The sequence below is a fragment of the Cucurbita maxima genome, unplaced genomic scaffold (genome assembly GCF_002738345.1).
Source record: "Cucurbita maxima cultivar Rimu unplaced genomic scaffold, Cmax_1.0 Cma_Scf00001, whole genome shotgun sequence".
Lineage (NCBI taxonomy): Eukaryota > Viridiplantae > Streptophyta > Magnoliopsida > Cucurbitales > Cucurbitaceae > Cucurbita > Cucurbita maxima.
Genome location: NW_019272017.1, coordinates 5635802 through 5659720, shown reverse-complemented (window position 1 = coordinate 5659720; position 23919 = coordinate 5635802). Strand labels below are relative to the sequence as shown.

The window sequence follows — 23919 nt, the reverse complement described above, 5'->3', positions numbered from 1 at the left end:
AAATAAATTAAAAAAAAAAAAAATTAGGGTTCATACCTATATATATGTAAATTAAGGCATTTTCTTATGCTATGAACATCATTTTCAGTAACTCAAAAAGTAAACATTTAATTAATTAATCAAAATAAATATTAATTAACCAATTTAAGTTGTCTACTTTCCATCAAACTTAAATAAATGGACGATGGGAAAAAGAAAATCTGAAAAGCGCGCCGAAGTTGTTGGTCGGCAGCGAAGGAAGATGAAATCAAGAAACCACCGTGTTTGGTCATGGTTTTGCGGCTTTGGGAGAAATGATGGGATTCTGCATTGCTTAAACGTTCGATGGCGAGGATTTGGGAGAGTATCAGTGTTGGGTGTGATTTAAGCTGCAGAAAAATCGTCGTGTCGGAGATATTCGATCCATCAATTCAGAAGTGTTTAAAGGAAGTTTGGTTCAATTGAATTGGGGCTTTCACTCAGAGACAGCTAAACATTCGATTCATGGAATTAATTTGGGAGGAGAATCATCGTTGATCGTTGTAGAGTTCGCTGGAAAATCGGGTAAGTTTAGAATCTTTTTATATATTTCTCAGTTTTCGACCGATTGACGACCTTTTGAACCTCAAATTTCCTTCATGGTTAATAGTGATTGAATTTCCTAAAAGTTATTGGGAGAAATCGATCGTTACGCTGCCATAAAAGGATCGTCAAAGAGAAAACACATAAATGGAAGCTCTGAAATCAAATGAAATTCCACGCATCTGGAGGTTGGAGAATCAGTTCGTCTGAGTAACTGATGGAGTATCCCTTCTCAAAATTTTCGAGGTGATTCCAACCGCACTAATATTTATTATGATTTTAGAACCTAATTAGTAGATTTGAGAAATTTGAAGGAAGGATAAACATTAATTTCGCAAGAACCAAGCTTTAATTGAGGTAAGTAGCAGTTAATTGGAACATTTATCTAAGTTTTGCGTTGTATTGACTCGAATATGACTTGTTAACGATGGTTGCGGATGAAATATGATTGAGATGATTGATTTTGGCTTATTAGAGCGTGTTAAGTGATTGAACGCATGTCTTTGAAATATGATTAAGATTGCTGATTTTGGCTTATTAGAGTGTGTTAAGTGATTGAACGCATGTCTTTGAAATATGATTGATTAGTTAATCTTGAATAGTGAACCATCTGAACAGCCAATGTTCGCATTTGTATTAGTTGAGTTGGATGATATAGGGTCGTGCCTTGGATGCATATGATATGCAATGCCATCAGGTTATTATGTGGGAACTGTTAGGAGGGTCTCCAACTATCATCTACAATGAACATGTCTCGATTGACAAGGGTCTGCATAGTATTGGAGTAGTTGGCATGCTCGAGGGTCGCTCCTTCACGATTATGACTAAGTGAGGACTGCTAAAGAGTCATCAACTAATCTTTTGTAGGAACTAGATGACAGAGTTCGTATACATCCAAAGTTGGAACAGTTAGGAGGTTGCATCTCACATGTGTGTGCGTTTTAAAACGATAATTAAGAATAGTAGAGAGCATAGCTAGATTATAAATTTTTGAACTAACAAACAACGAAATAAAGGTTCATAGATACAAACTCCATTAAGAACAGAACACAGCCAAACACAAAACCAAGAAAACCAAAAAGGAGAAAAACAATCTCTCCATAAACAACAAGAAAGAAAGGAAAAACCACAAGCCAAGCACCAAGCCAGCCAAAGAGAAGCAAATCACCAAAGCCAACCAGCAACGCCAAAAACCTCCAGAAACGACCTTCAGCTACCAAGGCCACAAGGTTACATATTAAATAAGGAGAATTCGGAACTTAATGGCCTTCAGCATCCACATAGAGAAATGGTGAGTCCTCCAATTTCTGGATACTCCCATCCACTCCACAAACTTGGATTATAAATTTGAAACCTGAGATGCTGGAAGGAACTGCAAGGCTAGAAACATAAAATGCTTCTACATGTGCCACCCCAAGATATTCCGGGACATTTTGTAACTTAAGGCGATTATCGCCTTTCTTGACTACTTGCATGACATAAACATTGTAGCGTTCAAAAACCATGTCACTACTGCTATCTTTCAACTCCCAAATGATCTTAATATCAAGGGTCTTTTTTCCCTCTGGACTTGAAGTCCATTTAATATACTCACTTTTAACTAGCCATGAACTATAGGGAGGAAAAACAGGATTCTCAACAAATCGTATAATGATATTACCGAGCACAGCGAAGTAATTAGATGATGAATCAGAAACTAGTGCACTATTTTCCCCAACCATTCCAGTTTCAGGGCTTGATCTGTAGCAGACAGTATTTATATTTGTTAGTTTGTATCCATTCATTTGAATTCTGCCCATTTGAACTAACCAATCAGGGGAAAGTCCAGGCACTTCAAGTGGAGTTGTCTCAATCACTTCAGAGAAATCATTCGAGAATTTCTTTTCAATGCTGGAGACAAGTAATAACTCTCTCTTATTTGTGCTAGATAAGAACTCCAACGAAAGGCCTAGTTGAGAATCCCCACTTGACTTCGACTGCAAAAATTAAGTCATGGACAAAGGTTGAACTAAATGTATTAAGAATCTTGTTATTTATAGACCCCTTCAACGCAAAAAGAGTTCACTTACAGAATACATGACTACTAAAGGATCTTCCCCCAAAACAACCTCTCCTTGAAAGAGTTTTATTTTAGTGTGGCAATTTGGTTCGAGAGTCCCTTTGAATGCAATGCTTCCTCCTCCATTGAAGACTTCCTCAAAACTAGCAAATCCATGAATTCAAACGAAGGAAACTTTTAAGCACAAATTCAAACAAACAAATGAAAGGTTCGAAGAAAGCAATGGTTGAGAAAATGTTTAATTCAAAGAAAATAGATACAAGTACTTCTACTTACTCTGAATAAGCTTGGACAGGATGTGAAGTTGAAGGCTCAGTTACCTCAAGTATGGGCTGCAAGAAGTTACAAATGCTGAGGAAGGAGAATTCTAAAACAGTAACAAACAGGCATCCTCTAATGGCTTAAGGGGCAGAAACTTCGATACAAGCCAGCAATATAACTATTTAGTGAATCCTAGAGATATATTGTTTACCTGGAAGCTTTGACTGGACAGATTGTTCCATGAAGCATCTGATATTTTTACTCCATTGATAGAAACTTGATAACCATGACCCTGGAAACGTGGAAAGAGACAGACTTTGACTGAACAATAATATTGAGTAGACAAACTTTTGGAGTGCTCAAGCACCTGTTTTAAGGAACGGATGCTTGGCAGAGTTCTAACCTGGTCAAAATTTGAGTAGAATGGTAGTAGTTTTGGGTAACTTCGCACTATTTCCCATGATTTCTTTACAAGATTCCACCATCTGTTAAAGTTCATAGTAGACAAGATCGAACCCCATTAAAGATTTAGGAAGATGATAAATGCTCTCTCCTAACAGCTCAAGATACAAAAGACATTCATGATCATATCATTGCAAAGTAGCAATGTGCGGGGTGGGAGGATTCAAGCATCTGATGGTATATCCCTAAGTTGGCTATGATATTCTGAAATTAGTTCTTAAAAATCATGAGAAAATCATTAATGTACTTACTTATTTTGAGCAGTCTGAAAATCTGTTTCCTGGGGGTGCTCATACACCCACCCAGGAGCAAATATAGCAACCGACACATCGTCCTTTCTCAGAACATCCAGCGCAACGTTCGTCTGGTGTTTAAGAAAATTTTTATTGAAAAATTAATTCTACCAACTCTTGGCTCGGGATAATCATTGAACTCAATATAAAACAAAAACAAGTAACACAACACTATTTTGTAGGCTTACATCCCATCCTCCACCACCAAAGGTACCCCTCCCAAAAACATCAATGCCCATGTACACATCATGTTGTCTCTCCCCAGCAGCAGCAGCAGAACTTTTAGGAGTATCCTCCTAAGACCACAAATAAAAATTTTCAACATGTTCTTATTAGTAATGAAAGGAAATTTGTTTCTTTCTTACTTTCCAACCATAGTTTACAAATATTCCATCGGAGATATCGAAGAAAGGCTTGTTTTTCTCATTCAATTCATTTTGCCAACGAAGCCTACCATCCACAGTTACACTGTCATACCTGTCCATAAGTAAGCAGCAGTTAATAGAGTCCACAAGCTCAAAATACGAATAACCAAGCCTGTAACATAGCTCAGGACTGACCATATAACTAAGGACCCAGGTAGCTTAGAATGCATAGACTGGGTTAAATAACCCACAAATTCTTTCAAATGAAGAACTTGCTGAGAGTTCATAGAGATTTCCATATTCATCTGCATAAACACACTCAAACTTTAGAAAAATCATTAAAGGAGAAGAGAATGAAGAAATATTTACACCTAATAAGCTATAGGATTCATATGAACCATTTGATGAAAACACTATAAGCAAAGCAATACCAGCCATCCATCAAATCCCAATGCAACAGCAAGCTCAGTTAAGCGCCCTGCATACATTTCAGCAGCATCCTTGGATGCAAGCAAGGTATCCCGAACATCTTTGCCCCCTCCTTCCACAATGAAAGTCCCCAGCACCTATGGATTTGATACCACTATTAATTTGTATGTCATGATGCCTATAGCAACCCCCTTTATTAACTTGCCCTTGTTCACAAATAGCTATATACATAGCTGACTGGACACATCTGTCTTAATTCAATCATTTTCAATTTTTCATCTATGTTTTATTTGCTTGTTCTTTATTTGATTCATATGCATATGATGTCAAATGACTGTTTGAAATTCTGATTAGTGATAATGCATGATTTACTAGTAAAATTCTTAGGGAAGTTACACAAAACGAACGTGTAGAAAATTTTCAAGGATATGTAGGGTCAAGTTATTTTAAAATGGCTAAAAATTATTTTTGTCATATTCAAAATCACTCTAGAATATGTTTTTATTCATTCAAGATTAGAGATGTTTATTTAATCTGTGGAGAATGGAAGTCCAGAGAGATTTCTCCCCGTTTGGATTACACTCCCCAGTTATCTCACTTTTTATATATAAATATCTAGTGTGTAAGATTATGTTGTAAAGTTTGTAAAAATTATATTATATTTTTGTTTATGAAATATTATTAGATTTATTACGATGTTTTAAATTTTTTAATAGAATTTATATTGAAAAATAGAAATTAATCATTAAAAAGATGTGTGAAACAAATATTTAAAAAAAGAAAAGTAAAAATTATCAGAGGGGACTTGATCCTCGAAATTCTCCATGGTTAATCATCGTTCTAATACCTGTAATAAAAATAAATAGAAAATTTCATAAGATAAGAATTGAAATAGAAGGCAAAAATTGTTTTTAAAAGTGTAAATTGATTTTATATCATGAAAGACCTATTTCTCAAACATGTTAGTAAAACAAGCGAGTAGGTAGGTACCTTGACACCGTGCCGGTGGGCAGTATTTGTCCAAACAGGAGGTGGAAGGGTGACCAAATCATGGGAGAAGTACACAAAAACATCGATCAAATACCAATGCCATATTGCATAAGCATCTGGGTTAGTTCCTCCCTGAACCCATTTATCGTCTAGATATCCACCAGCCATATCATGGCACACCAGCATCCTGCGCCTGTTGGGCAGCGAAGCAGGCGGAAGAGCAACAGTGGATATGTTAAAAGGGTAGTGAAATGATTTGAAATAGGCCCGCAACTCCAACTCCTCAAGTGTTTTGATAGGGTATGCAATCGGAATAGACGGCTCCGTTGGGTCAAATGGAACAACCTCCGACATTGTTGCCACACCGCACACCTCTGCTGCTTTCTGCAACTTCAGGTTTGACATCTATATATACATATATCCTTCTCCTTGTTGCATTTTGTTTTTGTTGTTTTTCCATTCTTTCTTTCCCCTTTCATTTTTTGTCTTCTTCTTTCTTTCTTTCTTTCTTTGTGTTTGCCTTTCATTATTTTCTTCTTCTTTTCTTTCTTTCTCATCTTTCCTCTCTCGCATTCCAAATCCATTCATTTCGATTCTTTTCTTCCTGCGTCGGTTTGAGATCAAATCGTCATCAATTGGTATTCTATCCCGATCTTTGACGCCACACTAACTGAAATCAAATCAAATCGAGAAAACTTAACTAAAACATTGACAAACTATTGAAAAAGTAAAATAAAATAAACATTACAAATTGAGAAAACTAAACTAAAACATTGATAAACTACCGAAAAATTAAAATAAAATAAATAGTGCAATTCAATTTTTGATTGAAAATAAATCGAGATATTTGTTCAATTCAACTAACTTTTTTATTTCTAGTTGTAAAATATAAACCTAGTTAATTGCATAAAAGAAATTTGATGAAAGAAAAGACAAATTTAAAAAAAAAAAAAAAGTTTTACTTATTCAAAGTGGTTATATTAAATACAAATATGCTTCTTTTTTTTTATCCGGTCTAAATCAACATTTATGGTTTGAATTGAGTATTCTAGGTGATCGGTTTATGTACCTAAAAGGAACAAGATGGCAAAAATTTAGAACTATTTGTTCAAATAACCTTTTTATAGTATGCTATTTATTCTCATGTTTTCAGTCCTTTTTTCTAATTTATTTCTCCCTCATTGCTCCAATATTGTCTCTCAACAACGACTTCCAATGGAATCCTCTTTCTGATACGGATCAACAACGTGAGGGGAAAAACAGGGAGTGAGAAGGACAAATATGAAGTGAGAATGAGAACGAAAAGCAAGAAGTTAATTTCATCCGTCCTTATGTTTTTAGAACAAAATTTAAAGTTTAAGGGTAATAACAAAACTTTTGGAAGTCTACTATAATTGAAATCTACCCTAAAGTTTATGAATATTTTGTATAATTTAACCGAGAAAAAAGAACCAGAAAACTGTTTTCAGAACACTTTCAAACCATCTCCAAAGATTTGCGTAGAAAGGAGGACCACGTGAACCTGCAAGTGAGAGAAGGGATGAAAAACGCTCAAGACGTATCATTATTAGAGTTCCTGCCTTTATTTCTCTACATATAACCAGGTTTATTGCCATTGCCATTGCCATTGCCATTGCCATTGTTTGGTAATAAAGAAATACATTATTCTCTTTCTCCTAAAATGGAGAAAGTCAATGTAAATAAGCATATTACTTAGTAACTTACTGACCTTCCACATCCAAATACAGAAATGGAGAGTCCTCCAACCTCTGGCTGCTCCCATCCACTCCACAAACTTGGATCATAAATTTGAGACCTGAGGTGCTGGAAGGAACTGCAAGGTTAGAAACATAAAAAGCTTCCACATGAGTCACCCCAAGATACTCTGCAACATTATGCAGTTCTCCAAGATGGTTTTCGCCTTTTTCGCCTACTTTTATCACATAGATATTGTAGTGTTCATACACAGTATGGCTTCTGCTGTCTTTCAACTTCCAAATGATCTTAATGTCAAGGTTCCTTGTTCCCTCTGGACTTGGAGTCCATTTAATATATTGACCTTCAACTAGCCATGAATTATAGGGAGGAAGATCGGGTTCCTCATGAGATCGTAAAGTGATATTACCAAGCATTGCAAAGTATTCAGATGATGAATTTCCATCTGGTGCATTATTTTTATCAACCAGTCCAGATTTGTGGCTTGGTTCATCATTTTCATGGCTTGATCTGTAGCATAAAATATTTATATTTGTCAGTTTGTATCCATTCATTTGAATGCTGCCCACCTGAACGAACCAGTCAGGAGAAAGTCCAGGCAATTCCAGTGGAGTTGTTTCAATAACTTCAGAAAAATCATTTGAGAATTTCTTTTTAGTGCTGGGGGCAAGTAGTAGCTTTCTCTTATTTGTGCTAGAAAGAAACTCCAACGAAAGACCTAGTTGAGAATCCCCGTTCGTTTTTGACTGCAAAAATTAGGCCGTGGACCAAGGTTGAACTAAATGTATAAAGAATCCCGTTATATCTAGAACTTCAATGCAGAAAGAGTTCACTTACAGAATACATGAATTTTAAAGGAATTTCGTCCAAAACAAGCTCTCCTTGAAAGAGTTGTATTTCGGTGTAGCAATTTCGCTCGAGAGTCCCTTCCAATACAATGCTTCCTCCCCCATTGTAGGCTTCCTCAAAACTAGAAAATCCATGAATTCAATCAAAGGGAACTTTCAGTTCAAATTTATAGTTAAAACAAAATAAAGAAATATAGAATATGAAGGGTTGAAGTAAATGGATCTCAGGGACAATAAATATACCATCCCTCCATATTTTGCAAGTTATTAGGTCCCAATGAGACCAAATATTTGAAATATGAGAAAGATGAAGTTGTAAGCAACACAAAAAATAAAACTAAATAAATAAAGCAAAGATAAAGAAAATGTTGAACTCAAAGACGTGAAAAGAAAAGGAAAATGCTTCAAAGAGCACTCTAATTTATAGCTTTTATGGTTCATGAATGAATTGTGGACGAGGAGGGATTCGAACCCCCAACACCATGGTCCGTAGCCACGTGCTCTAATCCTCTAAGCTACAGACCACACCCTGTCTCTACTAGATCTATTCCTGGGGTACCCTAAAAAAAGGAACCTTTCCTCGCCCCAACCATTTTAGTACTCTAAAAATCAATATTACTAAAATGTACATGTCACCAGATATCCCATTGAAAAGAGAATGAATGTGAGTTGCAACTTACTTTAAATAAGCTTGAATAGAATGTGAGGTTGAAGCATCAGTCACCTCAAGTATAGGCTGCACGAAGTTATAAATGCTGAGAAAGGAGAACTCCAAAATGGTAAGGAAATTAACGGTACCCCTTTAATGCTTAGTAATAGTGGCAGAAACTTCTACCAAGCGAGAGATAAAAGTATTCAAAGCATGTAGAAAAGGATTAAAGAAAGGCAAAAATTTCAATATCCATAGATAGATTATTTACCTGGAACCCTTGACAGGACAGGTTGTTCCACTTAGCATCTGATATTTGTTCTCCATTTATGGAAACATGATAACCATGACCCTGTAAATGTGGAAAGAGAGAATTTTGACTGAACAAAAAATATTTATCATCTAACGAGTAACAAGAGACCAATTTTCATGCACGAGACCATTTGTGTTGTATGATTAATAAAATTTTGACAAGATGCCGATGATATATTCAACTATTTTATGCTGATTTATAACATTTTGGATTTCGATAGAAAGTAGATGGACTTCTTGGATTTCAACAATGCTCATATGAAATTTTTTATCAACAAAATATTTTCAGCGGTGGGTTGGAGATACGAGAGAAATTATCCATAAAGAATCTGAAATCTATTCGTTAGGATTTGTTGCAAGTTTGAGGATGAAAGCAGATTAATAGACAATCTCACTACCAAGACATCTAACCTTAAGGTCAATGCATTCCACTTCCACGCACTACATACTAGACAAATTAACAAACTTTTGGAACGTTCAAGCACTTGTTCAAGGAACACAGACTGGCATACTTCTAACCTGATCAAAATTTGAGTAGAATGGTAGTAGTTTTGGGTAGCTTTGCACTATTCCCCATGAGTTCTTCACAAGATTCCACCATCTGTGTTCAAAGTAGACAAGATTGAACCTCATTAAGCATTTAGGAAATGATCGATGGTCACTCTCCACACAGCTCGTGATACAAAAGACATCCATGATCATAAAATCAGCAAATTTACACTAAGAATAATTGTGCAAGGCAGCAAGACCTCGTCAAGAATATAATAGTAATTTGGAGCATCCAAAAACTGATGAGAAAACTAGAGTCAAAACTAAGAGTATCAATTAAATCATCAAAAGCAGACTAAATATCAAAATTAAGTTAAAATTAATGAAATTAACCAGCAAAACAGATTTTCTAGGATAATATGGACGATGATTATATTCTTCCCTCAGATCAGAGTTGAGTATGCCCAAACTTTTATGATATTCAGCAGTTGTTCATCAGGTAATCAATTAATTCAAGGAATAAAAAAAAAAGAAGTGGATTGTGGTAGAATAGTATGTCATGATCCCATAAAAGGATTTAATTTCACATCATAACTTACTTATTTTGAGCAGTCTGAAAATCTGTTTCCTGCTTGTGCTCGTACACCCATCCAGGAGCAAATATGGCTGCCGAAACATCCTCCTTTCTCAGAACATCCAGAGCAACATTTGTCTGATGTGAAGCAGTTTTTTGTTTAAAAATTAATTCTACCAACTCTCGGCTTGAGAGAATAATTGAACTCAATATACAACAATACCAAAACTAGGAACACAGCATTATTTTGTACTTGGAAGTTGAAAAGCTATGTGTAAAGGCACAGAATACATGGGCGTATAAACGATCTTACCTATCATATATTCAACTGTGAAAGTGCCCAAATTATGCTAACTATGAAGCTTGTTCACTATACTACATGTCAATACATGTCAAAGGGTTAGAAGGCTTACATTCCATTCTCCACCACCATAAGTACCTCTCCCGAAAACATCAATGCCCATGTACACATCATACTTTCTCTCTCCAGCAGCAGCAGCAGAATTTTTAGGAGTATCTTCCTAAGATGACAAATGAAAGTTTGTCTGTCGTTCTCTTTTCAAAAGGATATAAAATTGAGATGATAAATAACATTTCTTATTATTTATGAAGGAAATTTATTTCTTACTTTCCAACCATAGTTTACATATATTCCATCGCATATATCAAAGAAAGGTTTATTTTTCTCATTCAATTGATCTTGCCAGTCAAGTTTACCATCTACGGTTACACTGTCATACCTGTCCATATGTCAGCAGTTAATAGATTCTAAGCTCAAAATGTGAATAATTAAGCGTGTAACGTATCGCAGGACTTACCATATAACTAAAGACCCCGGTAGCTTAGAATGCATAGACTGAGTTAAATGGCTGACAAATTCTTCCAAATAAGGAATTTGCTGAGAATTCATACTGATTTCCATATTCATCTGCAATAATAAATGTTGTTTCTAATATTAAGGACAAGAAACAACTATAATTAAATTACAAGCATTTCCTTGTAGCCAATCTCACATATGGAAAACTATAAAATTCTACATCTACACTGGACAATATGCTCTCTTTTAATTAGCATACTTATATAGCTTTTAGGCTCGTCTAAAATTCAAATCTTGATTATTCATGAATATATACACAAGCTTGTAAAATCAGAAATGGAGAAGAAAAGAAAATTTTCCTTTTTTCTTAAGAACTGAAGAAGTATGTTGTAAAGAACAATTTACAACTAATAAACTATGGGATTCATGGAACATTTGATGAAGTTACAGTAAATGCAGCCCAGAGGTAGAACAACTTTAGAAGCAATACCAGCCATCCATCAAATCCCAATGCTATAGCAAGCTCAGTTAAGCGCTCCGCATACATTTGAGCAGATTCCTTGGTTGAAAGCAAGGTATCACGAGCAGCCTCTCCCCCTCCTTCCAGAATAAAAGTCCCTAGCACCTATAGTTCAAAACAACTATTCATTTGTAAATACTGAAAAAGCACATGCTTTAGCTATCATGATACCATACCAGCCCTTGTTTATAAACACACCATCGTTCATAAATTAGGTATATACAAAACTATGAATTACTGACTAGATATCGTGCGCATTTTACAATTTCTATATAGTGCAAATGTTACGAGTTTATTTTGTTGATCCCAGTTGAATAATAAGACTACAGGGAGCATCAAGTTAGGTTTTCTAGAAAAATTGAAAAACATTTAAATTCAAAATAGATTTTGGTAATCACATCAATATTCGTAATATTTTAATTAACATGTCGTTATTAATGAAAACAGTGGAAAAATCTTTAAAAATTCCATTACTGTTTTATATGTTCATTCTTCTTTTGACTCATATCGTAAGTGATATGACAAATGGTTCTTAAAAATTCTGATATGACACTGATAATGCATGCAAGTAATTTTCTTAGGAAATATATAAAAAATCAAGCAAACCATGACAGGCTAATTTCACTATTCAGATAATCTTGCTTTTTAAATAATAATAATAGTAAGCAAACAAAGAAGCTTGAACCAGTAAACCCAATTGATGAACTGATTAAGTACCTTGACACCGTGCCTGTGAGCTGTATTTGTCCAACATGGAGGTGGAAGCGTGACCAAATCATGTGAGAAGTACACAAAAACATCGATCAAATACCAATGCCATATTGCAAAGGCATCTGGGTTAGTTCCTCCCTGAACCCATTTATCGTCTTTATATCCACCAGCCATATCATGGCACACAAGCATCCTACGCCTGTCAGGCAACGGCACTGGTTGAAGAGCAACCGTGGATCTATTAAATGGGTAGTGAAATGATTTGAAGTAAACCCTTGACTCGAGATCCTCGAGAGTTTTGATTGGGAAAGCAATAGGAGTAGACGGTTCAGTTGGGTCAAATGGAGGAGGATCTGAACTTGTTGGGACAGAACTCTGCTGGGCCATTGTGAGGAAAAAAAAAATGGAGGTAGTTTGCAACTTCAAGCGAATGGTGCTAACAGATAACTAGGTTTCAGATTGCAACCTACACTTGTAGATTTATAAAGGACCAGAAAAGCCTCGGAAGCGACAAGTAATAAAATAAATAAATAAAGGCTCAGAGTTGACTACAGAGTCAATAAGCAAACCACGAAAAATTTTATTTCAAGTGGATTCAGTCACAAAGTAACCTAACCAACGAACGTGCAACGATTGCGCGAGAACCTACAAAGCAAATGATGCAGAGTGAACTTTCAATCGCAATCAAATTCAGTAATTGATAAACAAATACTCAAATCTCCATAGGAAGCGGATTCCATGGTCATCTATCCATTCTCCATTACTCTTACTCTCAGTATTCAGAAACGATTCCTGATTTCGAGGATCGGAAGAATTACTCGTTCAATAGGACAGAATCAGCGGAGACCGAAAAAGATTATGCGAATCAAGTGTCATTGATTCCTTTTTTCTTTTTTTCCTAGTACTTATTCCCTTGCATAAAAGGAAGAAGATCGCGTGGAAATCGCCTGCATTATGATAATCACTTCTGCGATCGGTTGCAACCATTGTTGGTACTGCGGGCCTTCAAATGAAAGCAACCCCCATTTTTGGCGCCGGCACTGTTTCCCATCACTTTCTTCTAAGCAGCAAGGAAAGATTCGTGGATAATTGCTATAAAAAATATGAATGGATTACAATTTTTTTTATTTATCAATTTCATCCTTTAATTTTATCTTAATTTCAATTTAGGCCTATTACGCCAATTTAAAATTTTTCAATTTCATCCCTGCAGTTAGGGTTAATTTTATTTTGCTGAAATATCAAACCGTCAATAATATATAATTGAGTTAGACTTAAATTGATAGTTTAACTAATATAAAATATATATTTTTTACTAAAAGGGAGAAGGTTCGAACCCTTCCTCCCAAATTGTTGTACAAAAAACATAAATACACATATACGACTATGTAAAGTTAAGTTATTTTGTTGTATATTGAACAAACAAATATCTACTTTTAAGGTTTAAAAGTGAAAATCAATATTAATTTAGAAAGAAAATGACAATTTATAGATCCGAAAAACCTATAAAATTAATATACCAAAAAAATAATTAAAAAAACTTATACTAAAATCCAATAGAAAATAAGATATTCCAAGAGAGTAAAAATAAGGAAACCTTAAATCACCAATTAATTTAATAATTTGTGTATAAATAATTTTAGTTTTTTAAGTAATTTTATTATAAACATAATTTTTAATTTGTTAATAATTGTTTGTTCATAAATTAATGTTTGAACAATTTTTTTGTGGAAGAATTATTGCATTTTATACGTTTTTTTTTTTCTTTTTACAATTAATTTAATTTTGGTAGAAAAAAGTTGGTAATGTTTTTTAGTTTAGAGTTAAAAGGAGGAGGGTATAAAAGTAGTATGATCGTAAATAAATTTTTGAAGTCCTGAAAACTATTTAGAACGCAGAACAAAACTGGCATGGGATTTTAGCGGGAGGTAAAATGATGCGCGGAATCCATTTTGTGAAATGGTCTACCATTTTCTTCATGATTCTTCTCCAAATTCCGCCCTTCCATTCGGTCTATTCCACTTGTGAATTCAGTTTCGTTAACAATGGCAAGATGTATAACTTCAATCTGGCATCGCCTATCTCCAAATTCGCTCATGGAGTCCTCAGCGAAGACGGGTATTGTTCCTCCTCCCCTGCCTTTGGTCCGATTTTTAAGAGTCAATGTATGAAAAAATTTCAGTTTTCTCTTCTTGTGTTGCTTAATCTTGCTCGTGTTGCACTGGAAGAGTAATTTGACCTTGAATTGAAGTATGCAATCGCAATGTAGTTTTTATTGTTGTATTAGGAAGAGTTAATGGCTTCTTTGGTCTTTTGAAAATTTGATTAATTCCAAGTTGGTTTTCGAAGTCGAGAACTTGTTCATTATGCTCAAGGTGGTTAGAATTTGTGAAAGGATATGTACTTGCTCATACTCCTGCTTGAACAATTATTGGGTATTGTATTGAGCTGGAAACTGTCGGTATTAATAGGTTGGGAGTGTTATCAGGTTATTAGTAGTGGCGTAGTTCTTAGGTCGATTGCCGTAGCCCGAAAGGCTACTGTAATATTGCAATTTCAAGAGGGCTATCTCTCTCAATCCATTCACCGTGGACTGATTCCCCTAAATTATACGCAACCCTCACACTTCCTAACTTCCTCTATTTATAACACTCCTCTACCAACTATCAAGTATTACAATTGTGGTATTAGTGATATCCTAGTAAGTTAATAACATTCCTATTTTCCTATTAATACTCTAAGAGAAGCTTGAATTATAAGGATGTGCAGAAGAGTTATGAATATTGGGAGTATGCAACATATAGTTATATCTGTTCCCAAGGAGCAGCCGTGTTGGCAAAGTCATGCGGTTTCTTGGTGATACCTATTTATTGGTAACGTGTTTGAACCTTTGGTTGAGCTTAATAAAAAAAAACTCCTGATATATCTGACTTGGGCGGGGCTAAAGGTTCTCCAAGATTAGTGGGGGGGATGGGGTGAAGGAAGCTATATATTAACAGAACATCAACTGAAAACTTGTTTGGAAAACACAATCTAAAAACTGCTTAAATGGTTTTCAAAATGAGCCACAAAATTGGTGCTGGACCATTGATAAAGGAAGAGTGAATTCTTGCCTTTTGAAGTGACTTCTATTCCTAGGTTTAATGTTTGAGATGTTAACTACAAGTTCTACTGTTTAATTCTTCTTCTTTTTCATTTTTTTTTTCCATTTTTTTAATTCCATTAATTTTTGTTCAGGTTTTACAGAGTAGCAGGAAATGATACTATTGTCTGGTTTCAGGTTTGGACCGTCAGGGTTTATATTTGTTTTTTCATTAATTGTCATAAAAAAATTCTTTAAATTGTTATCCTTCATGTAGATTGAAATTTTCAATAGATATGCCATACATGCTCAATTTTTCACAGATATTTGTGTTTACTGAATAAAGATTCTTCCTTCTAGGGGCACTATCTGTTGTTTTACAATGAAAGAGATTATTCACATTCATTCACATTTCATTCTTGATCCAGTGTTACAACCCTATATTTTGAGGGAGAAGGACAAACAAATAAGGTAACAAAGCTAAGAGGACAGAGGAAAAAAAATCTGTCTTGAAACAATACAAATAAAGAAAGAAACAAATTTACATAGGAAGAATAAAGAGAAATGAAGGTGATCTAGGTCCACGCGGGTTTGGACTACACTTCTTAAATGGGCTTCTTGTTTGGGATGTTTTCAACCCTATTTATGTTTTTCTTTTAATTTGCACACCTCTAGCATATTTTTTGTGTGATTAGGAGACTAGATCTTCTTTCCCTTGAACTACAACTTTGCAGTTTCTTCCTGTTAGTCCGTAGCTTGTTATATACGCCTATATATTTATAATTAATTGGTATGAGAAAGATGCACTCAAGCACCCAACATATGATAACTCTAGCAGTATTCTTATAATTCTTAACATGATTTGGAAAATCTATTCAATGATTTTTACATTTTTTTGTGATTAATAATTTTTTTTCCTCATATCACAAGCCTAAGTCCTTATATATTCTTTCATTTCTTTCTAAGAAAGCTCAGGCTCTTATATATATATATATATATACATGTATGTTTATGTATGTATATTTATGCAAACTTTTCCTTTGAGTATCAATGGTTGATATGTCTGGATCTTCTGTAAAACACATAGAATGATTGTCGATATACAGCAGTTCTTTTTTTTTTTTCTTTTTGTTTGGTGTTTTATGTAATAAGATCATTTACTTGTTTAACCTCACAACATCTTTCGTGCTTCTATGGAGCAGCTATGTGATGGGATGATTTTCAATCATGATCCACCTATGTGTGTTGATTGTTTGGTAAGTGTATTTCATGTTCCTTCCATGCATTATTAAAGACTTTGTTTTTTCATAAAAATAATAAGAATAATAATAATAATAATAATAAGAGAGGCAGAAAGAAGCTTGGGCATAAAAGTGATTATGTTACAGATCGCTGAAGTTGTTTCTTATTCTCTGTTTAAATACGACATGTTATGTGTTTCTTATAAAAAAAGTGAAATTGTATCTTACAAAAATGGAGTACAAAGTTGCAAGTTTTCTTTTCTAAATTTATACCACATATTTTGACTTCCTGCTGATGAGTTTTTATTATTGTGCTTTCTAGAATTGTGGGGGACCTTCACATTGTGGGATGGGCTGTAGTGCACTTGTATCGAGCAAAATAGATGGTAAATATTTCTGCATCTCCAAAATTTAAATCTAACTTTAAAGCTTCAAATGCTTGAATAAGTAAAATATGGACGTGATTTCATTAAAAAAAAAGGTGGTTAGAAAAGTGCGTTCCTTTTTAGTACAATAAATGGAGGATGGGAATTTTTAACCATTGCCCTCAAAGGATGGAGTAGTTGTCTTAATTACTGAGCTATGCTCATGTTGACTAGAAGCGTGCATTCTAAGGGTTCATTTCTTCTTTAACTTGAAAAATCCAAGGTTTATTAATTTTAATGCACCTTTTAGCTCCCCAACCTAAGTGGCACAAACATAAACATATGACACATACATGACTGGTTGAGATTTATGATAAGTCATTTTCTAAAATTTCTACTGTAGGAACATGACAAGGTCATGCATAATTGCATTCATTTTAATTAATAAGTAACTTAATGTAAATCAGTTTGACTATGAGAACAGTATGTTATTGTAGGAAAGAAGAAAAATGAATTTATGGTCAAGTCCATCCTTTCCACCTTACATCTAGAATACTTGCCCCCCCCCCCCCCCCCCCCCCCCCCCCCCCCCCCCCCCCCCCCCCCCCCCCCCCCCCCCCCCCCCCCCCCCCCCCCCCCCCCCCCCCCCCCCCCCCCCCCCCCCCCCCCCCCCCCCCCCCCCCCCCCCCCCCCCCCCCCCCCCCACAACTTTCTCTATAAAGCTTTAGAATTCAACTCTTCTGGTCTCTAGGTTCTGGGGCATAACGCAAATGTCAATAATAATAATATGAAAAAAGAAAATCCCGACTCATACTTTAGACCTAGTTAATGCTGCCGTTCTACGAGTAATTCAAGACCGCGAGTCATCTCTTCCCCTTCTGCCCATACATGACAAGGATAACAAATCCCAACCTGAGTATCTTCTAGCTTCATCTCCCATTCCCTTACTTGATTATGAGCATATGCTAGTTTTTTGTGGTCACAAGTCTGGAGGTCAGATAGCTATACTTGGCTAACCTCTTGTGGTGCCTTTTTCGCTTAGTTTGATTGGAAAGCAATAGCAGGATCTTCAACTGAGAAGAACGCTCAAATTTGAGAATCTTTTGCTCCTTAAGCTTCTTGGTATATTAAGTCTAGTTATTCTCTTGTAATTACTTTGTAACCACTACACATATCAATTGGGGGGCTTTTACTAATGCAAAGTATAATAAGAGCTTTAGGAGGTTTTCTTAACAATGTTGGAATTACACTTGGTATTTTGGGAGAGAGTTGTAAGTTCAGAAACAATAAGCTTTGTGCCTTTTACTTTTTGTTCAGAAGGAAAAGTAGGACTTCATGCATCTTGAAATGTTGTTTGTCGTTTGAAGAGAATTTACATAGCCCTCAAACTAGATCTGTGGTATAAATGCAGGCTATGATGTATGCACAACCATTGGTCTTGTGCCAAGCACGAATATTAGCATCCTTGGTAAGTGCTATTTTGTACTTCTTTACAGTTATTGTTGTTGCTCTTTTTAAAAAATTAAAATTTTTAATATATATTAACCTTTTTTGTCGTTTCTTTTTATAACTATTCACATTTTATTTTGGACCCTGTTACAGCATGTAACACAAATATCTTAGTTACAAATCCATTTGTTATATTGTCCTCATAATCTTACTATCTTTATTTTAGTGTTCTCCTGTACACCTATGCATATGACTTTAGTGAATAAGGAACATCACTGTGTTTCTTTCATGCCATTGTTAAATTACTTGATATTGCCTAGAGTTTCTTGAGGCTGTTAAGACCTTTATAGTCCAAGTGGGGTCAGGGTTACAAAGTTGGGTAATCACTGTGGAGTGATGGTTTATTAACTCCACCTAGCACTACTCCAACTTAGAAGTTGGGACATTGCTGCTGATTGATGGAATTTGATGTGTATGCACTTCACTTCATGCACTATCGATGTTTCTCATGTGCTGGTGTGCTATGGTGCTTGAGCTATTGTTCGTGAATTGGTTGACTGTTCTTAACCTCTCTCCTTAGTGCTCCATGTATATGCTCAATTCGATAAGAATACGTTTGGGTGGGGAACTGTTTTTGAAGATGGTTAGGGTTTCTGGTCCTCAATTTGGTCCAGTTTTGTGTTTTTGCCATTTTTGCCTCTATTCTACTTTGGTTTTGCATATCTAAATTGGTTTGTCATACGTTATAAGTTAAATGTTTCAAATTACTGGAATGAGGTGCAACAATTTGTCTTTATGTACAAAACATTGATATGGATGATTGTGTGATTGATATTTTTGCCTTTATGGTCATTTTGTATTTTTGTTTATATATTTAGATTTTAGATTTTTTGTACACCTATCTAGTGAATGAATAAAATCGTTGTGTATTTTCTCTCAAGCCTCTTTCAAACTTTAGACCTTCTCAATTGGCTGGACCTTTGGTTGGGCCTATGGTAGTTGTCTTTGTTCAAATTTTAATATCCACCCGCAACTCATCGCTTCATTATCGAAAATAAAGAACCAGCTTTTGTTTGTCTTTAGAAGCTCAAATTGAATACGGAGTATATGTTCGTTTTACATGTATGTGCATTATTTCAATTTCATGACCTTAGGTCGTAGTTGTTGCCATTGTTCTTACTTCATGACGAGTATATTAATGGTTTGTCTTATGTGGTAGATATTAAAAATCCTCACAGAGGTGTCAACGTTAAGATGTCAAACAATGGCACTAAGGTCAAGTGCTCACTTTCCGTGTCTGTGTTTTGTACGACAGATGGTATTCAGGTGAGTTTTGTCCCGTAATTTTTTTAAATGTAATAAAAAATAGACAAATTTTCTGATTTAGCTTTCTGTTTTCCAGGGGCCACAAAATTTGGAACAGATAGGGCGTTGCGAGTATGTGAGTGCCTTGACTTTTTCAACAACCTCTCTCATCTTTGCTTCTTTCCCCCGGAAATAATTATTCTTTAGGTTCTATCATTAAATGTTTTTTCTTTTGTGCGTCACTAAGACGTTTTTGTCTTTTTTGAGAAGCCATTTTACTCCACCCTTTATCTCAGGTCTTGATCAACATACTAACATTATGTGAACAACATTAGAATCTTGATATTGAAACTTACAATACCTCGGTCTATTCTCTCTCTCTCTCTCTTTGAGGTAATATCTTAGTCTATTCACCTGCATTTTTATTTTAATTATCCAGTCACTTTTTGAAAGATTTTCAAGACTATTACTATCTGATTTGGACTCAAAATTTAATAATTTTTATATGATTCAAAAACTTGTACGTGAAGAGTATTTGAAAATAAACACAAACAAAGAGAGAATAAGACATATTCCCAAGAACCAAAAGGAGCCAGAAAACCAAAATAGCCTTTGGATAAGTAGTTCATCTAGATATAAAGAAATATGTCCTGGCTTTGTACACAGCCTTTTGTTGGAGTGCTGAAAATTGCACCGATCAGATTACTTGACAATTTAGATTGGAGTTGTTTCTTATTAGCCACTCTAGGGGGGCGATCTTTCAATTATGCCCCATTATAGGTTTGGCATGAGTGGCCGCACATAGGAGCTGGTTTGTTAGCTTTCTCCGTGTAACTTCTGTCTTCCACAACTGTCACATCTTTGATGTCTCTGTGATAAGATGTCAATTGTTTTCTGATGTTTTCTTATCCTTTTTGTGGAATTCAAATACTCAGTCATAACTGCTCCTACAGAATTTCATCTTGAAAACATAGCATAACACATTGGCATGACTTTAGCTGTTACTGATTCCATCTTGAAAACTTAGTATAATTTCATCATTTGGGTTCAACTTTAATGGTTAAATTTGAAGCTTCTATGATTAATCTTTGCTTAAAATTTTGGATGCATTGGAAGTTGTTTGGGTTTCTTGTCAAATCATGGAGAGGTTTGAAAAATTGTTGGTGATCATTTTCATAATATCTTAATCCCGTGGAGAATTTTCTTGTAAGGACTTTCAGATGTCTGTTAATTAAAACCTGTTATCTATCATGTAAATACTTTTTTTTAATTGCAGCGTTTAGAGTTTGGTTAACTTTGTAAATACCATATTTTTTAGTATCGCTTGTGATCTATGAAGCATTGCTTTACAAACAGGCTACATCCTTGAGGCATCCTTCTGGTTGTGCAAAGATTGTACATGTCGATAGAAGAGGCTGGGGCTTCTTCGGGACCTTTATAACCATGTATGTCAGTCTGTTTTAGAGCATGTTGAAAGTTACTTTCCATATGTCAATCGGCTAATTATGGTTCATTGTTTTTTAATTAATTACTTGGGTGTGCAGCATTTTATGCCTTTTTGGAGGATATCTTTTGGCCGGGATAGTCTATCGATATTTTGTTCTCAATGTTCGTGGTGTTGATGTACGTATTCTTACTTTACTTAATAAATAGCTGCAGTGTAGACTACCACAAACAAATAGATGCTTGTAGCGCATTAATATTAGAATATGAATCAAGAAAGTGCCTCTACTTCTATAAGTGAACGGGTTTATGCTTCTTTCTCATTATGCTCTAATGCTAGAAAGTTTTATCTTTTATAGAACATTTGTGATGTTCTTTTTGTGTATTAGAGCTGTTTATATCTCTACCACCGTTCTGATATATCCTTGCTCTCCACACTCCGTTTTTTTTTTCAGGTTATTCCCAACCTGGAATTCTGGCTTAGCTTACCACATAAAGTTCAGGTATAGTTAATACTGTTTTTTCTCTGCTTGTATCTCTTTCATCTGCTTGTAACCGAATATCGCATTACAGAGTTTGTTTGCATCTCTGGTCCGAAAATTTAAGGGACCGTCTCGAGGTCATCGAGATACTTATTCTCCTGTCAACTTCTGATAGTATGCATTTTTGCTCCAAATTGCTGGTGAGATTTCTTGTTTTGATTGCACTTTTACCATAAACATTCTGCAGATCAAATTCTAATGGTTCTGTTTAGGTAGGCAATACACAGCCAGAAGGTGATCCTGAAATTGCATCAGCAACCTTATTAACTCTGCTATAGAGCTGCATCTTGTACTTGGTGTATTCAAAACATAGATTAGAGAGAGAGAGAGAGAGAGAGAGAGATAGCACCTGTAGGCAATAGTCCAGTCTGCTACCAGAGAAGTATGCTTCATTTTTTGTACATTCTTTTGGCAGTAATCTCCTGAAAAATAAGTGTATAAGGTTCTGAGAGAGATAGACAGAAGGAGATCTTGATTGGAATGTGAACTTTTATAGAAATTGGGAGTAGGAGAAGGAATTAACACATGGCTCTTAATTTAATAACCTGGAACTGACAATTTGGGATCCTGATTGAGGTATTATTTTCTTAAAATGAGGATTTTACAAAGTAGAAACTGTTCTAATTTTGATTTTGATTGTGATTGTTGATAACTCAATTCTCTGTTAGATCCTTCCAGTAAACGATTGCAACAAAGCCAGCCTCTGGAGCAGGAGACAGTGATGCAACCTTCAGTTGAGCAATCTTCAACATAATTGAAAATTTTGAAACGATCGGAAAAAATTGAAACCGCCCGAATCATAGACTTTTGTGATAATAATTGATGTGTTAACGGAGGGATACTGAGAATGAATTAATTATAGTGGCCTACTAGCTAAGTCGAGTCATTTTTTAATTAGTCCCAATTGGGTATTACATTTGGATCTGAGGACATAGATAATAGGTATAAAATAGTACCTAAACCACCTCCTTTGAGCTGGAAATTTTACCAAATGAGCATCATTGTTGTACCTAAAACTTGTTTTTATTCTAGAGAGAGATAGAGATTGATAATAATTTTAAACCAATAATTTGGAAAAATGAATAAAATGTCTTACCTTAGAAGCAAAGCTACAAAGCACTACCTCTCTTCTAACCCATCATTCACCCACTACTCTTCCTCATCACTCCTTCCTCTTTCTTCACTCTTTTTTTTTTTTTTTTTTTCCTTTCCTTTTATTGTCAGAAAAATATATATACACACACATTGAATCGATCTAATAGGAATATAATTTAATAATTAAGATATCTACTTCGTTTTAGATAAAAGTTCAAATTTTTACCTTATAATGTTAATATGAACCTAACACAATTGATTAAAATCAGATATTCAAATCTTCACTTTCACATTATTGAACGAGAAAAACCCAAATGAAAAAAACCCAACAAAATCTATATATATATATGTATCATTTTCAAATAAAATGACCATAAAAACCAATGTTATTAACCATACTCTAAGCCCTCCCTCACCTTGATGCTAACTTCTCAACTATTACCAACATGCCCTTTTAAATTGTTTCTAAAATTTATTTAATTACTAATATTCTATTGGTCTAAGAGGCAAATAATCAATTAATTTAATTTAGACAATACAGAGTGTGGATGATGAACCAAAAATTGATGTGCCCCATATATTAATAGCATCTATGTTTTTGTCTGTGTCATTAAAAATTCTAATTTTGCCTCTCTGAAATGAAGCCTCCGTCTCCCAAGTCCTCCTCCTCCTCCTCCCCCTCCCTCCCCAGAAAGCCTCGCTTCTCCCCTTACCTCTTCACTCTCCTGGTCTTCATCTTCTTCGTCGCCATCCTCTACGGCGAAGACCTCGCCTGCATCTTCAGCCACCAGCTCCAACTCGACCTCGCCCCCGCCCGCCCCTCCCCCGCCACCCGTGAGTTCAATTCCCATTTCTTTTTATGATAACTTACAAGTTTAAAACCTTTTAAATCTAGTCCTTTATAATGTCGTTTATACATATTTCTAAACTTTGGTATCTTTCATAATTTAACATGGCAATATCATTATTATTATTATTATTATTATTATTTGTTTAATTTAGTGGTGATGTTGGGATTTGTTTGATTTATTTCTTTATATTTTTTTTTTTCTAATTCCTTTTGGGGGTTAGAGAAGAAGTGGGAGAAATTGCCATTTGCAATAGGGAAACTGAAGGAGGAGGGGTGTGACGTGTTCAGTGGGAGGTGGGTTAGAGACGAGGTGACTCGGCCGCTATATGATGAGTCAGACTGTCCGTACATACAGCCGCAGCTTACGTGTCAGGAACACGGCAGGCCGGACCGGAGTTATCAGTACTGGCGGTGGCAGCCCCACGGCTGCGATCTTCCCAGGTCACTCTCTCTGTTTTCTCACATTTTTCAGTTTTTTTTTTTTTTTTTTT

At 35.2% G+C, this 23919-nt stretch overlaps 4 protein-coding genes and 1 long non-coding RNA gene across 7 annotated transcripts in view; 3 read left to right on the top strand and 2 right to left on the bottom strand.

Moving 5' to 3' along the window:
• Positions 1 to 150: 150 nt before the first annotated feature.
• Positions 151 to 1032, top strand: LOC111477310. The gene is made up of 2 exons (XR_002717251.1): positions 151 to 543; positions 629 to 1032. It is a non-coding gene; the product is annotated as an uncharacterized LOC111477310 (long non-coding RNA).
• A 482-nt stretch (positions 1033 to 1514) lies between these two features.
• LOC111477237 (cytosolic endo-beta-N-acetylglucosaminidase 1-like) lies at positions 1515 to 5899 on the bottom strand. Its single transcript, XM_023121287.1, has 11 exons — positions 5421 to 5899; positions 4433 to 4567; positions 4197 to 4306; positions 4002 to 4113; positions 3825 to 3932; positions 3595 to 3707; positions 3285 to 3366; positions 3093 to 3173; positions 2897 to 2952; positions 2631 to 2763; positions 1515 to 2537 (listed from the first exon to the last, which is right to left on the bottom strand). Exons 1-11 carry the CDS (start codon positions 5823 to 5825, stop codon positions 1821 to 1823), a joined length of 2052 nt encoding a protein of 683 aa, XP_022977055.1. The 5' UTR covers positions 5826 to 5899; the 3' UTR covers positions 1515 to 1820.
• An 814-nt stretch (positions 5900 to 6713) lies between these two features.
• On the bottom strand, positions 6714 to 13127 carry LOC111477230 (cytosolic endo-beta-N-acetylglucosaminidase 1-like). The gene is made up of 13 exons (XM_023121276.1): positions 12827 to 13127; positions 12063 to 12701; positions 11316 to 11450; positions 10827 to 10936; positions 10637 to 10748; positions 10422 to 10529; positions 10034 to 10146; positions 9465 to 9546; positions 8905 to 8985; positions 8665 to 8720; positions 7974 to 8106; positions 7150 to 7882; positions 6714 to 6942 (listed from the first exon to the last, which is right to left on the bottom strand). The coding sequence occupies exons 2-13, from the start codon at positions 12441 to 12443 to the stop codon at positions 6854 to 6856; spliced, it is 2133 nt and encodes a 710-aa protein (XP_022977044.1). The 5' UTR covers positions 12444 to 12701; positions 12827 to 13127; the 3' UTR covers positions 6714 to 6853.
• A 772-nt stretch (positions 13128 to 13899) lies between these two features.
• On the top strand, positions 13900 to 22094 carry LOC111477272. Of its 2 annotated transcripts, none has more exons than XM_023121348.1 (12): positions 13900 to 14174; positions 15294 to 15336; positions 16341 to 16394; positions 16702 to 16765; positions 18156 to 18212; positions 19413 to 19519; positions 19596 to 19634; positions 20855 to 20943; positions 21043 to 21121; positions 21397 to 21444; positions 21515 to 21623; positions 21700 to 22094. In XM_023121348.1, exons 1-11 carry the CDS (start codon positions 13990 to 13992, stop codon positions 21593 to 21595), a joined length of 846 nt encoding a protein of 281 aa, XP_022977116.1. In that variant the 5' UTR covers positions 13900 to 13989; the 3' UTR covers positions 21596 to 21623; positions 21700 to 22094. The 2 variants fall into 2 exon arrangements, with proteins under 2 accessions (XP_022977116.1, XP_022977108.1); XM_023121340.1 differs by having other exon boundaries at positions 13901 to 14174; positions 21696 to 22073.
• Positions 22040 to 23919, top strand: part of LOC111477258 (protein trichome birefringence-like 33) — a 4510-nt gene continuing 2630 nt past the window's right edge. The window contains exons 1-3 of one of the 2 annotated variants that reach the window (XM_023121329.1): positions 22040 to 22059; positions 22152 to 22216; positions 23655 to 23869. In XM_023121329.1, the coding sequence (XP_022977097.1) occupies positions 22205 to 22216; positions 23655 to 23869 (227 nt within the window). In that variant the 5' untranslated portion in view covers positions 22040 to 22059; positions 22152 to 22204. Of the gene's footprint in view, positions 22060 to 22151; positions 22217 to 22985; positions 23413 to 23649; positions 23870 to 23919 lie in introns of those variants that run through there. The other variant, XM_023121321.1, reaches the window with a different exon arrangement.

Coding starts and splice junctions, on each gene's coding strand:
- LOC111477237 (XM_023121287.1), bottom strand. CDS start 5,825: ATGTCAAACCTGAAGTTGCAGAAAGCAGCAGAGGTGTGCGGTGTGGCA. Junction 4,568..5,420: donor CCCACCGGCACGGTGTCAAG/GTACCTACCTAC, acceptor TCAAATCCATAG/GTGCTGGGGACTTTCATTGT. Junction 2,764..2,896: donor CCTGTCCAAGCTTATTCAGA/GTAAGTAGAAGT, acceptor TGGATTTGCTAG/TTTTGAGGAAGTCTTCAATG.
- LOC111477272 (XM_023121348.1), top strand. CDS start 13,990: ATGATGCGCGGAATCCATTTTGTGAAATGGTCTACCATTTTCTTCATG. Junction 14,175..15,293: donor GGAGTCCTCAGCGAAGACGG/GTATTGTTCCTC, acceptor ATTTTTGTTCAG/GTTTTACAGAGTAGCAGGAA. Junction 19,520..19,595: donor GTACGACAGATGGTATTCAG/GTGAGTTTTGTC, acceptor TCTGTTTTCCAG/GGGCCACAAAATTTGGAACA.
- LOC111477230 (XM_023121276.1), bottom strand. CDS start 12,443: ATGGCCCAGCAGAGTTCTGTCCCAACAAGTTCAGATCCTCCTCCATTT. Junction 8,986..9,464: donor TCTACTCAAATTTTGATCAG/GTTAGAAGTATG, acceptor CCACATTTACAG/GGTCATGGTTATCATGTTTC. Junction 8,721..8,904: donor TGTCCTGTCAAGGGTTCCAG/GTAAATAATCTA, acceptor AACTTCGTGCAG/CCTATACTTGAGGTGACTGA.